The sequence below is a fragment of the Brachyistius frenatus genome, unplaced genomic scaffold (assembly GCF_029030835.1).
Source record: "Brachyistius frenatus isolate BFR_SWC_R1_liver_20210118 unplaced genomic scaffold, ASM2903083v1 Contig_392, whole genome shotgun sequence".
Taxonomy (NCBI): Eukaryota; Metazoa; Chordata; class Actinopteri; family Embiotocidae; genus Brachyistius; species Brachyistius frenatus.
In genome coordinates this window covers 150,514-167,434 of record NW_027210991.1, presented here as the reverse complement: position 1 = coordinate 167,434, position 16,921 = coordinate 150,514, and the positions used below count along the sequence as shown (strand labels likewise).

The window sequence follows — 16,921 nt, the reverse complement described above, 5'->3', positions numbered from 1 at the left end:
GTGCGCTCTGGTGAAATGGCCCGATGAGGTCCATGCCCATACGGTCAAATGGGACCTCCATCAAGGGTAGAGGATGTAAAGGCGCCCTCGGAATGGCCGGCTGGTTTACCAGCTGACACTCCGGGCAAGATGCACACCAACGGCGCACATCCCCTCGGATGCCCGGCCAGTAAAACCGGGCCATTATCCGGTCCAGAGTTTTATCATATCCCATGTGGCCCGCCATCGGGTTATAGTGAGCCGCCTGGAAAATAATTTCCCGACGGCTTTTCGGCACCAACAACTGGGTGTTTTCTTGACCTGTTTGAGTGTCACGACTCACTCTATACAGCCTGTCCCTAATCAATAAAAAGTGCGGATATGTTGGCGCTGCGTCAGGGCGCACCAGCTAACCATCAATTCTTATCACTTGGTCAAAGGCGAAGCGTAGCGTATCGTCCCGAGACTGCTCAAGTGGAAAATCCTCCATGGAGTGTAATTCGGTAATCAGTGGAGTCTCCACAGGAGGCTGAGCACAGCACATATCCCGCATATCCCTGCCGGTCGTGAACGCTGCAGGACTGCTTTGGGTCCACGGACTGGGATGTGCTGTGTGGACCACATGGGGAGGACATCAACAGCAGGACGGACTGTATCACAGAATACTTAAATTCTGTGAACACACCACCGTACCATCCCGGACTGGACACCGCTTCCCCAACAATAAGCCGTGGATCACCAGTGACCTGAAGGTGCTTCTTAATAAAAAGAAAGCAGCCTTCAGGTCTGGGGACAGGGACGAGCTCAGGAGAGTGCAGCGCCACCTGAAGGAGAAGATGAGAGAGTGCAAGGACTCCTACAGGAGGAAGCTGGAGGCCAAACTCCAGCAGAACAACGTGAGGGAGGTGATGACCGGTATGAAGGAGATTACTGGGTTCAAGGGGAGAGAGAGACAACCAGGGGGAACCTGGAGAGGAACAACCAGGGGGAACCTGGAGAGGTCCAATGAGCTAAACTGTTTCTTCAACAGGTTTAGTTCACCACCCTCATCTGTCTCCTCCACACTTTACACCTCCCAAACACCTCCGCTGCCTCACCCCCTCCCCCCTCTGCCCCCCCTGGTGAACTGCATAGAGCCCTCAATCTCAAAGGGCTCTTCCTCTATCGACACCTTGACCCCCCTCCCCCCACACACACACTCCCCCCTCTGTGACGACTGGCCAGGTTAGGAGACAGCTGGAGAGACTCCACCAGCGCAAGGCTGCAGGACCTGACGGCATCAGCCCCGGGGTCCTGAAGACCTGCCCCATCCAGCTGGCTGAGGTCCTACAACACCTCTTCAACCTGAGCCTGAAGCAGGAGGAGGTCCCGGTGCTGTGGAAGACGTCCTGCCTGGTTCCTGTCCCCAAGAAGACGACTCCATCTGGCCTCAACGACTACCGACCGGTTGCCCTCACATCTCATGTGATGAAGGTGCTGGAGAGGCTGGTCTTGGCCCACCTCAGGCCGCTGGTGAAATCTTCTCTGGACCCTCTACAATTTGCGTACCAGCCCCATGTGGGAGTGGACGATGACATCATCTACCTGCTGCAAAGAGCTCAGTCTCACCTGGATGGAACCGGTGAATCTGTGAGAATCACTTTCTTTGATTTCTCCAGTGCATTCAACACCATCCAACCACTGCTACTGAGTGAGAAGCTGCGGGTGGTGGGGGGTGGTGGGGGTGGACATGTCCACCGTCTCCTGGATCACTGACTACCTGACAGGCAGACCACAGTTTGTCCGTCTGGGCAGTGTGCTGTCTGATACGGTGGTCAGTGGTACTGGAGCTCCTCAGGGAACTGTTCTGTCCCCCTTCCTGTTCACCTTATACACAACTGACTTCCAGAACAACTCAGAGTCAAGACATCTGCAGAAGTTCTCTGATGACTCTGCAGTGGTAGGATATATAAGGGATGGACGGGAGGAGGAGTCAGTGGTCGGTGGAGGAGGAGTCAGTGGTCGGTGTATAAGGGACGGACGGGAGGAGGAGTCAGTGGTCGGTGGAGGAGGAGTCAGTGGTCAGTGTATAAGGGATGGACGGGAGGAGGAGTCAGTGGTCGGTGTATAAGGGATGGACGGGAGGAGGAGTCAGTGGACGGTGTATAAGGGATGGACGGGAGGAGTACAGGGCAGTAGTGGAGGACTTTGTGGAGTGGGCTGGTAGAAATCACCTGCTCCTGAACGTGGCCAAGACCAGAGATGGTGGTCGACTTCAGGAGGAAGACGACGGCTCCACAACCGCTGAGAGTTCTGGGAGAGGAGGTGGACATGGTGGAGGAGTACAAGTACCTGGTGTCTCCATGACAACAGACTGAACTGGAAGACCAACATCAATGCTGTCTACAAGAAGGTGATGAGTCGACTCTTTTTCTTGAGGAAACTTCGATCCTTCTCCACCACCTGCTGCAGGGACAGAGGAGGACGTTCGCTAAAAGACTCCTCCAGCTCCGCTGTCACAAGGACAGATACAGGAGATCATTCCAGATACAGGAGATCATTCCTGATACAGGAGATCATTCCTGCTGACCGCAATAAGACTGTACAATAACTCACCTCTGGCAAAATCCATCACAGTACAATAACACTGTTGACTGTGTTTCTTGGTTGTTTGTATATAATATATATAGCTATATACTGTACTGTATATACTGTATATACTGTGCATTTTATATTTAATATTTAATATTTTTTACTGCTATTTTACTGCTATTTTATTGCTTTTCTATTATTATCGTATTGCTTCTGTATGCTGCTGTAGCGAAATAATTTCCCCTCAGGGATTAATAAAGTAACTACCTAACCTAACCTAACCTAACCTAACCTAACCTAACACACCCCCGTATACTGCCCCATTAATCTATGAAACCCGGGCCGATCTGTCCCCAAAATTAGGGGGTGCGTAAGGCGTGAGCGAACCGCAACCTTCACTTTATGTTTTTTCCCCCATATCTAATTTCTACAGCCACCACCGGATAATCATGAACATCCCCATGCACGCACTTAATTCTCACCCACGGTGCCTCCACCAATGCCCCGGGCCGAACCAGGCTCTGGTGGATCAGCGACTGCATACAGCCTGAATCCACCATTGCCTAATGTGTACCCCCCTGGATCCTTAACGGAACGCGATACATCGCTCCTGGACCGGGGGAGGGTGTTGGAGGGCCAGCAACCCAAACCATCTGTCCCGCCTCCATTAACAGACATTCCCTCTGTGGGGGGGGGGGGGGGGGGGGGGGGGGGGGGGGGGGGGGGGGGGGGGGGGGGGGGGGGGGGGGGGGGGGGGGGGGGGGGGGGGGGGGGGGGGGGGGGGGGGGGGGGGGGGGGGGGGGGGGGGGGGGGGGGGGGGGGGGGGGGGGGGGGGGGGGGTCCGGGTTGCCCACACCTCCATCACTCCTGCCCTGGCGGTTGAGGACCCCTCTGCAGGTTGGGAAGGGTGCCGGGGCTGGCCGGACCCGTGGAATCGGTGAACCTGGGGGTTGTTAGTGCCCGCAGAGCTGGCAGGGCCCGAGCCACCCCCGGGTGCTGGACCCTCCTCTGCGGCGCAGGAATCGGTCGGCTGCCAGCTGCAGCCATCCTCCTGCCCACTGGAATGAACCGCGAGGTGGTCCTCTGCAAGGGTGACAGCAGCCTCTAGCATCGCTGGACGGTGGCAGTGGACCCATGCCGCTGTCCTGGCCGGCAGTCCCTCCGTGAACTGCTCCACCACAATCTTGTCCACCATCACCGGCGCTCCTCCTGCGCTCTCCGGCTGCAGCCATCTGGTCGCCGAGTCCCTCAGTCGCTGAGCGAAGGCGAATGGCCGGTCCCCAGGCCCCAGGCTAGTCTCCCGGAAGTTCCTCCTGTGGTCCTCCGGGGACAGGCCCAGCCGGTTCATAATGCCCCTTTTCACATCCACGTACCGTCGTCTGGCCCCGGGAGGCAGCCCCAGAGCCGCTGTCTGCGCCTCCCCTGTCAGGAGAGGCAGAAGTCGCACCGCCCACTCCGCCGCCGGCCAGGCACACGCCTCCACCATCGACTCAAACATGTCCATAAAGGACTGGACTTCATCCGCCGGCGTCATCTTGTGCATGGCCACCCCGGTAAAGGACAACGGTCCTGGCGCTGGTGGGGCCGCTAGCTGTTTCCAGGTATGGGTCTGTCGTTCGGCTTGGGCCTGCACCGCGCCCAGGAGCTAGCGGTTCACCTCCTCCTTGTCGCGCTGCTTCGCCGCGATCCCGCCCAGCATCTGTCCCAACGCGACGATCGGCTGAGTCGGCATTCCACTCTGCTGTTCATCTGTGTCCATCCCCCACATGGGGCGCCACTGTAGCAAGGTTGGTGCTACCGAGGTCTCTCCTGGACACAGATGACTCGCTCAGCCACACGTTCGGGTGTAAATGCCTTTATTTGCCCTGAACACACACCAATGTCTCTGTGCCAATGCTTTCCCTCAGCCTCCTTCTCCCTGCTCCTTTTATAGGGGAGAGCTCATCAGTCCATATTCGGCTCAGCTGTGCTCATTACACCTGGCCGGCACCGTTCCCTGAACCACTCCTCCCACTCTCCACCCCCTGGAGCTGAGCTAACCACACCCTGCCACCACACTGTTGTTGTCAGACAGAATGTTGTTGTTGTCAGACTGTTGTCAGAAAGACTGTTGTTGTCAGACTGCTGTCGTCAGGCAGACTGTTGTTGTTAGACTGTTGTTGTCATTGTTGTCAGACAGACTGTTATCAGTGTTGTTGTCAGACTGTTATTGTCCTACAAACTGTTGTTTTCATACCGACATGTTGATGTCAGACTGTTGTTGTTGTCAGATAGACTGTTGTTATCAGACTGTTGTTATCAGACAGACTATTATTGTCACAGACTGTTGTTGTCAGACTGTTGTCAGACTGTTATTGTCCTACAAACTGTTGTTTTCATGCAGACTGTTGATGTCAGACTGTTGTTGTTGTCAGACAGACTGTTGTCGTCAGACAGACCGTTGTTGTCAGACAGACTTTGTTTGTCGTCAGACTGTTGTCAGACAGACTGTTGTTGTTCGACTACTGTTGTCAGGCAGACTGTTGTTGTTGTTGTTAGACTGTTGTCAGACAGACTGTTTTTGTCAGACAAGCTGTTGTTGTCAGACTGTTGTTGTCAGACAAACTGTTGCGTTCAGACTGTTGTTGTAAGACAGACTTTTCTTGTTGTCAGAAGGACTGTTGTTGTTGTCAGGCAGACTTTTGTTGTTCTCAGACTGTTGTCAGAAAGACTGTTGTTGTCAGACTGTTATTGTCAGACATACTTTTGTTGTTGTCAGACTGTTGTCAGACAAACTGTTGTGTTTAGACTGTCATTGTCAGACAGACTTTTCTTGTTGTCAGACTTTTGTTGTCAGACAGACTGTTGTGGTCAGACTGTTGTTGTTGTCAGACTGTTGTCAGACAGGCTGTTGTTGTCAGACTGTTTTTTGTCATTCAGACCGTTGTTGTCAGACTGTTATTGTCCTACGAACTGTTATTTTCATGCAGAATGTTGATGTCAGACTGTTGTTGTTGTCAGACTGCTGTTGTCATACAGACTGTTGTTGTTAGACTGTTGTTGTCAGACTGACTATTGTTGTCATTCAGACTGTTGTTGTCAGACAAACTGTTGTTGTCAGACAAGCTGTTGTTGTCAGACAGACTGTTGTTTTCAGACAGACTGTTGTTGTCATGCAGACTGTTGTTGTCAGACAGACTGTTGTTGTTGTTAGACTGTTGTCAGACAGGCTGTTGTTGTTGTCAGACTGTTGTCAGACAAACCGTTGCGTTTAGACTGTCGTTGTCAGACAGACTTTTCTTGTTGTCAGACTGTTGTTGTCAGACAGACCGTTGTTGTCAGACTGTTATTGTCATACAGGCTGTTGACAAACTACAGACTGTTGTTGTCAGACTGACTATTGTTGTAATACAGATTTTTGTTGTCAGACTTGTTTTCATGTTTTTGTCAGACAAGCTGTTGTTGTTGTCAGACTATTGTCAGACTGTTGTTGTCAGACAAACTGTTGCGTTTAGACAGACTGTTGATGTCAGACTGTTGTTGTTGTCAGGCAGACTTTTGTTGTTGTCAGACTGTTGTTGTTGTTGTTTTCATGTGTTGATGTCAGACTGTTATTGTCATTGTTGTTGTTGTTGTTAGACTGTTGTCAGACAGACTCAGACAAACTGTTGCGTTGTTGTCAGACTGTTGTTGTCAGAGACAGACTGTTATTGTCAGACTGTTGTCAGACTGTTGTTGTCAGTCAGACAGACTTTTCTTGTTGTCAGACTGTTTTTGTCAGACTGTGACAGACCGTTGTTGTCAGACTGTTATTGTCCGACAAACTGTTGTTTTCAGACTGTTGATGTCAGACTGTTGTTGTCAGACAGACTGTTGTTGTCACAGACTGTTGTCAGACAGACTGTTGTCAGACAGACTGTTTTTGTCAGACAGAGCTGTTTATTGTCCTACAAACTGTTGTTTTCATACAGACTGTTGTCAGAGACTGCTATTGTCATACAGACTGTTGTCAGACTGTTTGTTGTCAGACAAACTGTTGTTGTTAGACTGTTGTTGTAAGACAGACTATTCTTGTTGTCACAGACTGTTGTTGTCAGACTGTTGTCAGACTTGTCCTACAAACTGTTGTTGTCATCAGACTGTTGTCAGACAGACTGTTGTTTTTGTCAGACCGTTGTCAGACAGACTGTTGTTGTCTGGCAGACTGTTATTGTCCTACAAACTGTTGTTTTCATACCGACTGTTGATGTCAGACTGTTGTTGTTGTCAGACAGACTGTTGTTATCAGACTTTTGTTGTCAGACAGACTATTGTTGTCAGACTGTTGTCAGACTGTTTGTTGTCAGACTGTTGTTGTCAGACAGACTGTTGTTGTCACAGACTGTTGTTGTCAGACTGTTGTCAGACTGTTGTTGTCCTACAAACTGTTGTTTTCATGCAGACTGTTGATGTCAAACTGTTGTTGTTGTTGTTGTTGTCAGACAGACTGTTGTTGTCAGATAGACTGTTGTTGTCAGACAGACTGTTGTTGTCTGGCAGACTGTTATTGTCCCACAAACTGTTGTTGTCATACCGACAGTTGTTGTCAGACTGTTGGTTGTCAGATAGACTGTTGTTGTTAGACTGTTGTTGTCAGACAGACTATTGTTGTCATTGTCAGACTGTTGTCATGCAGACTTTTTGTCAGACTGTTGTTGTCAGACAGACTATTGTTGTCACAGACTGTTTTTGTCAGACTGTTGTCAGACTGTTATTGTCCTACAAACTGTTGTTTTCATGCAGACTGTTGTTGTCAGACTGTTGTCAGACTGTTATTGTCCTACAAACTGTTGTTTTCATGTAGACTGTTGATGTCAGACTGTTGTTGTTGTTGTTGTTGTTGTTGTTGTCAGACAGACTTTTGTCGTCAGATAGACCGTTGTTGTCAGACAGACTGTTGTTGTCTGGCAGACTGTTATTGTCCTATAAACTGTTGTTTTCATACCGACATGTTGATGTCAGACTGTTGGTGTTGTCAGATAGACTGTTGTTGTTAGACTGTTGTTGTCAGACAGACTATTGTTGTCATGCAGACTTTTGTTGTCAGACTGTTGTTGTCAGACAGACTATTGTTGTCACAGACTGTTTTTGTCAGACTGTTGTCAGACTGTTATTGTCCTACAAACTGTTGTTTTCATGCAGACTGTTGATGTCAGACTGTTGTTGTTGTTGTCAGGCAGACTGTTGTTATCAGACAGACTATTGTTGTCAAAGACTGTTGTTGTCAGACTGTTATTGTCCTACAAACTGTTGTTTTCATGCAGACTGTTGATGTCAGACTGTTGTTGTTGTTGTTGTCAGACAGACTGTTGTCGTCAGACAGACCGTTGTTGTCAGACAGACTTTGTTTGTCATCAGACTGTTGTCAGACAGACTGTTGTTGTTCGACTGTTGTTGTCAGGCAGACTGTTGTTGTTGTTGTTGTTGTCAGACAGACTGTTTTTGTCAGACAAGCTGTTGTTGTTGTCAGACTGTTGTTGTCAGACAAACTTGCGTTTAGACTGTTGTTGTAAGACAGACTTTTCTTGTTGTCAGACTGCTGTTGTCATACAGACTGTTGTTGCTAGACTGTTGTTGTTGTCAGACTGTTGTTGTCAGACAGACTGCTGTTGTCAGACTCTTGTTGTTGTCAGACCGTTGTTGTCAGACAGGCTGTTGTTGTCAGACTGTTGTTGTTGTCAGACCGTTGTGGTCAGACAGACTGTTGTTGTCTGGCAGACTGTTATTGTCCTACAAACTGTTGTTTTCATACCGACATGTTGATGTCAGACTGTTGTTGTTGTCAGATAGACAGTTGTTGTCATGCAGACTTTTGTTGTCAGACTGTTGTTGTCAGACAGACTATTGTTGTCACAGACTGTTGTTGTCAGACTGTTGTCAGACTGTTATTGTCCTACAAACTGTTGTTTTCATGCAGACTGTTGTTGTCAGACTGTTGTCAGACTGTTATTGTCCTACAAACTGTTGTTTTCATGTAGACTGTTGATGTCCGACTGTTGTTGTTGTTGTTGTTGTCAGACAGACTTTTGTCGTCAGATAGATTGTTGTTGTCAGACAGACTTTGTTTGTCGTCAGACTGTTGTCAGACAGACTTGTTGTTCGACTGTTTTGTCAGGCAGACTGTTGTTGTTGTTGTTGGTAGACTGTTGTCAGACAGACTGTTTTTGTCAGACAAGCTGTTGTTGTTGCCAGACTGTTGTCAGACTGTTGTTGTCAGACAAACTGTAGCGTTTAGACTGTTGTTGTAAGACAGACTTTTCTTGTTGTCAGACAGACTGTTGTTGTCAGACAGACTGTTGTTGTCAGACTGTTATTGTCAGACAGACTTTTGTTGTTGTCAGACAAACTGTTGTGTTTAGACTGACGTGTCAGACAGACTTTTCTTGTTGTCAGACTTTTGTTGTCAGACAGACTGTTGTTGTCAGACAGACTTGTTGTCAGACAGACTGTTGTTGTCAGACTGTTGTTGTCAGACTGTTATTGTCCTACAAACTGTTATTTTCATGCAGACTGTTGATGTCAGACTGTTGTTGTTGTTGTCAGACTGCTGTTGTCATACAGACTGTTGTTGTTAGACTGTTGTTGTCAGACTGCTGTTGTCATACAGACTGTTGTTGCTAGACTGTTGTTGTCAGACAAGCTGTTGTTGTCAGACTGTTATTGTCACAGACTGTTGTTGTTTTCAGACTGTTGTCAGACAAACTGTTGTTGTCAGACTGTTATTGTCAGACAGACTTGTTGTTGTCAGACTGTTGTCAGACAGATTGTTGTGTTTAGACTGTCGTTGTCAGACAGACTATTGTTGTCATGCAGACATTTATTGTCAGACTGTATTTGTCAGACAGATTGTCGTTGTCTGGTAGACTGTTGTTGTTAGACTGTTGTTGTCGGACAAACTGTTGCGTTTAGACTGTTCTTGTCCGACAGACTGTTGTTGTCAGACTGTCATTGTTGTCAGACTGTTGGTGTTAGACAGATGGTTTTTACAGACTGTTGTTGTCAGACAGACTGTTGTTGTCAGACTCTTGTTGTTGTCAGACAGGCTGTTGTTGTCAGACTGTTGTTGTTGTCAGACTGTTGTTGTTAGACTGTCGTTGTTGTCAGACTCTTGGTGTTAGACAGATGGTTTTTACAGACTGTTGTTGTCAGACAGACTGTTGTTGTCAGACTCTTGTTGTTGTCAGACCGTTGTTGTCAGACTGTTGTTGTTGTCAGACCCTTGTTGTTGTCAGACCATTGTTGTTGTCAGACCATTGTTGTCAGACAGGCTGTTGTTGTCAGACTGTTGTTGTTGTCAGACTGTTGTTGTTAGACAGACGGTTGTTGTCAGACTGTTGTTGTCGTATTTTTATTGTTGTCAGACTGTTGTTGTCGTCGTATTTTTATTGTTGTCAGACTGTTGTTGTTCCATATGTCCCAGCCTAAGTGTAAATAGAAACAAATCTGCAGTTTTAGCTATATGAGATTTTCAGCTTCATAATTCATCTGCAGAAAGTTTCAGTATTCACAGTGCGGATGTCACGTTGTCCTGTCTGCAGTTGTTGCTATGGTTACAAACTTGTTTGTTTGTTAAGTTGCCTCTGCAGGTAGGTGCCTTGATCACCACCGCCCCTCAGTAGGTGGAGCCTAAAGCTTACTAAATTATACTGTGAAAATGGAGATGATAGTTATTCAGTAAGTTTATAAAACAGCTGCAGGATGAAGGGTCAACAAAAATCACCAAATACACAAATGTTGTCCTCTGATTAAACACACAATCCTCCTTCCTAAACATATGAACAGAGAACAGGGTTTGTGATGTTGGAGGCAGCGATGACCAGCAGAAATAAAGAGAGACGAGCAAACAGGGCGAGAACAGAGAACAGAGAGAACATGAGGAACGTGTGAGCTTCATTTAATCTGTGGAGCTTCAAGGTACAAGCAGATGTCCTTCACTTCAGAGCGGTGTGTGTGTGTGTGTGTGTGTGTCTGCAGACGACTCCTGAGGGTTTAAATCTCTCCTGTGTTTGTGTTTCAGGGATTCCTGTCGAGTCAAAAGTGAACATCTTCATCAACAGCTTCGGGTCCATTCAGGAGACAACGATGGTGACACACACACACACACACACACACACACACACACACACACACACACACACACACACACACACACACACACACACACACACACACACACACACACACACACACACACACACACAGAGACTTGATGGTGTTGATTGATTGTTGATTGATGTTGATTGATGGTGTTGATTGATGGTGTTGATTGATTGTTGATTGATGATTGTGATTGATGATGTTGATCGATCATATTGATTGATGATGTTGATCGATCATATTGATTGACTGAGACTCTGTCCCTCTCTGCAGGACTACAGAGTGAATATCTTCCTACGCCAGCGCTGGAATGACCCTCGTCTCCGACTGCCCGCCGACTTTAAGAGCGATTCTCTGACCATCGACCCCAAGATGTTCCAGTGTTTGTGGAAACCGGACCTTTTCTTTGCCAACGAGAAGAATGCAAACTTCCACGATGTGACGCAGGACAACATCCTGCTCTTCATCTTCAGGAACGGAGACGTGTTGATCAGCATGAGGTACGCAGTCACCCTTCCATCACGCCTGTCATCTGTCGTCATGGTTCTGAAGACCCTTCACCTCTGGTCCACACTAAGTACCTCAACAGCTTCTGGATGGATGAGTGGTTCTCCAGGTCCAAACCAGGTCCATGACCATGTGTGATAAATAGATCACTCAGCATCAATTTAATGAGGCCGTTTTCTCCTGCTCAACCGTGTGTGTGTGTGTAGGCTGTCGGTGACACTGTCTTGTCCCTTGGATCTCCAACTCTTCCCAATGGACACACAGCTGTGTAAGATGCAGCTGGAGAGTTGTGAGTACACACACTAATACTTCCTTTGTTCACAATATGAAATATGAAATCAACACATGAAACAGGAACAGAAGGAACAGTAACATTCCTCCAAACATCAAAGCTTCATTCTACACATTTACACAAACAGCTGGTTTGGTTTAATTTGTTCTTAGTTTCATTTCCCTTTTAGTTCTGTAAAATAAACATCTTTGACTCTTCTGTGGTGTCTCAGTCCGGCCCTGAGCTGGGTTGTAAAAACTGAGGGTTTGTCCGGGATGTGAACCCTGGACTTCTCAGACCACCAGCAGACTGCTCAGAGTGTCTTCACATACATTGCTCAAAAAAATAAAGGGAACACTTAAACAACACCTCCTAGAGCTCAATGAATGAAATATTCCAGTTCAAATCTTGATTCATTACATAGTGGAATGTGTTGAGAACAAAATAACAGAAGAATGATCAATAGAAATCAAAATCATTATCCATGGAGGTCTGGATTCAGAATCATCACTATAAAAGGAACGGTTCTGCAGGTGGTGACCACAGACCATTTCTCTGTCCTCGTCCTTTCTGGATGATTGTTGGTCCCTTTTGCATTTTGCCAGTGTCCTCACCACTAGAGGGAGCATGACGTGTCTCCAACCCACAGAAGTTGTTCAGGTAGTGCAGCTCATCCAGGATGGCACATCAATGCCCGCTGTGGCAAGAAGGTTTGCTGTGTCTGTCAGCACAGTGTCAAGAGCACGGAGGACATACCGGGAGACGGGCCAGTCCACCAGGAGACGTGGAGGGGGACGTAGGAGGACAACAACCCGGCAGCGGGACCGCTATCTGCTCCTTTGTGCAAGGAGGAACAGGAGGAGCGCTGCCAGAGCCCTACAAAATGACCTCCAGCAGGCCACTAATGTGCATGTTTCTGCTCAAACAGACTCCATGAGGGCGGTACGAGGACCCGACGTCCACAAGTGGGGTCTGTGCTTACAGCCCAACATCGTGCACGGCGATCGGACTTTGCCGGAGAACACCAAGATCGGCAACTTCTCCGTCGGCGCCCTGTGATGGATGAGAGCAGGTTCACACTGAGCACATGTGACAGACGTGACGGAGTCTGGAGACGCCGTGGAGAACGTTCTGCTGCCTGCAACATCCTCCAGCGGGACCGGTTCGGCGGCGGGTCAGCGACGGTCTGGGGAGGCGTTTCTTCGGAGGGCAGCGCAGCCCTCCGTGTGCTAGCCAGAGGTACCCTGACTGCCATTAGGTCCCGGGATGAGATCCTCAGACCCGTTGAAGACCATCTGCTGGTGCAGTGGGCCCTGGGTTCTTCTGATGCAGGACAATGCTCGGCCTCATGTGGCTGGAGTGTGTCAGCGGTTCCTGCACGATGAAGGCGTCGACACTCCGGACCGGCCCGCCCATCCCCTAGACCTGAATCCAATCCAGCACATCTGGGACATCGTGTCACGTTCCGTCCGCCGACGCCACGTCCACCGCAGACTGTCCGGGAGTGGACCGATGCTTTGATCCAGGTCTGGGAGGAGATCCCTCAGGAGAACATCCGTGGTCTCATCAGGAGCATGCCCAGGTGTTGTAGGGAGTGATACAGGCACGTGGAGGACACACACACGACTGAGACTCATTTGGACTTGTCTTCAGGAATCTCCACAGAAGTTGGATCAGCCTGTGATCTGATTTTTCTACTTTTATTTGGAGTATGATTCTGAATCCAGACCTCCATGGATAATGATTCTGATTTCCATTGATCATTCTGATGTTATTTTGTTCTCAACACATTCCACTATGTGATGAATAAAGATTTGAACTGGAATATTTCATTCATTGAGATCTAGGATGTGTTGTTTAAGTGTTCCCTTTATTTTTTGGAGCTGTGTATGTTGACTGCAGTGTTCAGGACATTCCTCTTCATTCATGAGAAACACTTTATTTTAAATCTATTTACTTTAAACCTTTGTTTTGGCAGTAGTTGGTGGAAGTTATGTCCTTACTGTCCAACACGTCCAGGAAGTGGTCATGAAGCCTTGATCAGCTGCGATCGACTGATTTCCTGTTTATTGTTGCACGTTCGCTTTGTTAAAAGAAATACAAACCTGAGAATGTTGTCATCAAAGGCTGTTTGTACATATGAGGTCCTGGTCCGGTTCATGTCCATCTTCTCGTTCCTGGGTCGGAAATCTGGCAGAGCCCGACACTAACGTGTTACCAGTGGGTTGGAGGGTAACGGCTGCTTCCTGTGTTGCAGTCGGCTACACCACCAGCGACCTGGTGTTCATGTGGCAGTCGGACCCGGTTCAGATGGACGAGATCGCTCTGCCGCAGTTCGACATCAAACAAGAGGACATCAAATACGGAAACTGCACAAAGTTCTATCAAGGGACAGGTCGGTTAACACACACAGACACACACCATGTTGTCATCAACACGCTACAAACACAGTCAACAATCACATATTCAGTGTCATAAATATTCAATGACATCAACATGAATTAACACGGAACACCATCCAATGGCTGAGTCAGCAGTTCTTTATGTCAGCAGCACAGAACACACATGTCACACAACCTAGCTTTAAATGTCAACACAACACCGGGACACATTACACAATAACAACATACAATAACACAACACCTGAAAATCACAACACAACACTAACAAAACAACACAACACACGTTACTACATCACAATAATAACAGACACAACACAACAACACCTGGACATATTACTAAAACATAATGACAACAATAACAACAACAGACAACACAACAACACCTGGAGACATTACTAAAACATAACAATGACAACACAACAATAACAACAACAGACAACACAACAACACAATATCACAACACCTGAATACATTACTACAACAACACAAAAATAACAGCAAAACTGTTACGAGGTGGAGTTTAACAGGACCCAAATGCAGGCACATAGACTTGGGTATCAGTTCAAAACACAGTCTTTATTGAACAAACAAAAGGTGGTACCTGCAGTGTCTATTTCCTCCCGAGTCGGGAGGGCAACTCAACCGACTGATCCGGGGAGACGAAGCCGGCAGGACATCGGACAGAACAGCAGACAGGACCGCAGGTATAACAGAGTCTATATTCTCCGAGTCGGGAGGGCAACTCAACCGACTGGTGGCGCCGACTGGTAGCTCTGCAGCAGGAACAGAAGCAGGAGGAACGGGAACAGGACAGATGGGTGGACTGGTGGTCCTCGCAGTGTTGAGCAGGAACTCGCAGTGTCCAGAAGTCTCTAGTTGTAATGCACCGACCACCAGAAGAGTGCAGGGGCAGGGTACATGTAGTCCGGGGAGGTGATCAGGGAGATGCAGCACACCTGCAGGAGGTGATCCGGGGTGAGTGGCTGCAGCTGCTGGGACTGGTGAGGGGCGTGGCCACGGGAGGTGAGAAGAGGAGGACACAGAACAAGCAGACAGGGGACTGAGAGGACACAGGAGGAGAGGAGATCGGGGCCAAACGGAGGAAAAGACAGGAATCCTGACAAAACCACAACACAATAACACAACACCTGAAGACATTACAACAGGTTCAACAGATCCAGATTTTCTTTGCTAATCAACAACGATGAAAGTGTCCTTCAGAGATCATCAGTAGGACGACTGGTATCATCTTTGTGAACTCTAGGTCATAAAATCATAAAATCATAATTCAAGGCAGCAGGAAGGTTTACTGTCACATCTTATTAATATAAAATCATAATTCAAAGCTGTAGGAAGGTTTACTGTCACATCTTATTAATATAAAATCATAATTCAAAGCAGCAGGAAGGTTTACTGTCACATCTTATTAGTATAAAATCATAATTCAAAGCTGTAGGAAGGTTTACTGTCACATCTTATTAATATAAAATCATAATTCAAAGCAGCAGGAAGGTTTACTGTCACATCTTATTAATATAAAATCATAATTCAAAGCTGTAGGAAGGTTTACTGTCACATCTTATTAATATAAAATAATTCAAAGCAGCAGGAAGGTTTACTGTCACATCTTATTAATATAAAATCATAATTCAAAGCTGTAGGAAGGTTTACTGTCACATCTTATTAGTATAAAATCATAATTCAAAGCAGCAGGAAGGTTTACTGTCACATCTTATGAATATAAAATCATAATTCAAAGCTGTGGGAAGGTTTACTGTCACATCTTATTGATATAAGTGCAGTGATTTAGTTCATCAGTTAGTTGTTGGATGATATCAGTAATAAACAGTCAATGAATATATAACTCCTAAAAATAACAGGTATGTCTCTGTCTCACTGTCTCTCTTTCTCTGTCTCACTCTCTCTTTCTCACTGAGCTCCACAGGATCTTCTCTGAATGGTGATGTCATTATTCAGAGCAATCTGATTGGTCAGTAGTTGTAACTTTGTTACGTTTCGATCTGATATCTCCAACTTAACCTGCTCCGGTTAAGGTTTTTGAATTAAGCTTAAGTTTGTAGCATCAGTTACCATGGTGATCTGGCCAGCTTGGTGACACTGACAACCTTTAGTCTCAATATATCTCACAAACCCACTGATTTCTCTTCAAAGCATCTGTTTTTGACATGAGTTTAATCTTCCTGTAGATCACACGGTTCTCAGCATGCAGTAGGTTTCATTTCCGTCCACTACCGGAAAACGTGTAACTTTCACGCCTCGACAGCTCATAGCGTGTTAATTCCACATTTTGTGGTGATACGGGGTTGTAATGCTTTCAAGCGTTGGATGTTACAGAGTCTTCACACCGTGCTGAACGCGTTGAGGAGAACCACTACGAAGCGTCTCTGATAGAGGTGCTGTCTGGAGGGAGAACCGTGAGATCCTCCGGCTGAGGATGTTTGATGACTTCGGTTCCACAGGTCGGGTTCCCTTCATGTACCCTTCATTGACAATAATCCAGCCTGATGTGTCTGTGGTTGCAGGATACTACACCTGCGTGGAGGTGATCTTCACGCTGCGTCGGCAGGTCGGGTTCTACCTGATGGGAGTTTACGCTCCGACGCTGCTGATCGTCGTCTTGTCCTGGTTGTCGTTCTGGATCAACCCTGATGCCTCAGCAGCCAGGGTGCCGCTGGGTGAGTCCACAAACACACGGTACCGCTGTCCATCCATTCAGCACACGTTTACAGACCTTATATATTCATATACACTGCTAAAAAAAAATAAAGGGAACCCTTAAACAACACATCCTAGATCTCAATGAATGAAATATTCCAGTTCAAATCTTTATTCATTACATAGTGGAATGTGTTGAGAACAAAATAACATCAGAATGATCAATGGAAATCAAAATCATTATCCATGGAGGTCTGGATTCAGAATCATACTCCAAATAAAAGTGGAAAAATCAGATCACAGGCTGATCCAACTTCTGTGGAAATTCCTGAAGACAAGTCCAAATGAGTCTCAGTAGTGTGTGTGTCCTCCACGTGCCTGTATCACTCCCTACAACGCC

The 16,921-nt window shown here is 47.1% G+C and overlaps 1 protein-coding gene across 7 annotated transcripts in view; it reads left to right on the top strand.

Moving 5' to 3' along the window:
- The window catches only part of LOC138636620 (glycine receptor subunit beta-like), a 48,047-nt gene that overhangs the window by 15,211 nt on the left and 15,915 nt on the right, over nucleotides 1-16,921 (top strand). For all 7 annotated transcript variants that reach the window (XR_011312307.1, XR_011312309.1, XR_011312308.1 and 4 more), the window contains 5 exons: nucleotides 10,586-10,653; nucleotides 10,939-11,165; nucleotides 11,379-11,461; nucleotides 13,701-13,838; nucleotides 16,389-16,541. Coding sequence is in view for 4 of the 7 variants with exons in the window: in XM_069724711.1 (XP_069580812.1) it covers nucleotides 10,586-10,653; nucleotides 10,939-11,165; nucleotides 11,379-11,461; nucleotides 13,701-13,838; nucleotides 16,389-16,541 (669 nt within the window). In the remaining 3 variants the exon portion in view is untranslated. The remainder of the gene's footprint in view (nucleotides 1-10,585; nucleotides 10,654-10,938; nucleotides 11,166-11,378; nucleotides 11,462-13,700; nucleotides 13,839-16,388; nucleotides 16,542-16,921) is intronic.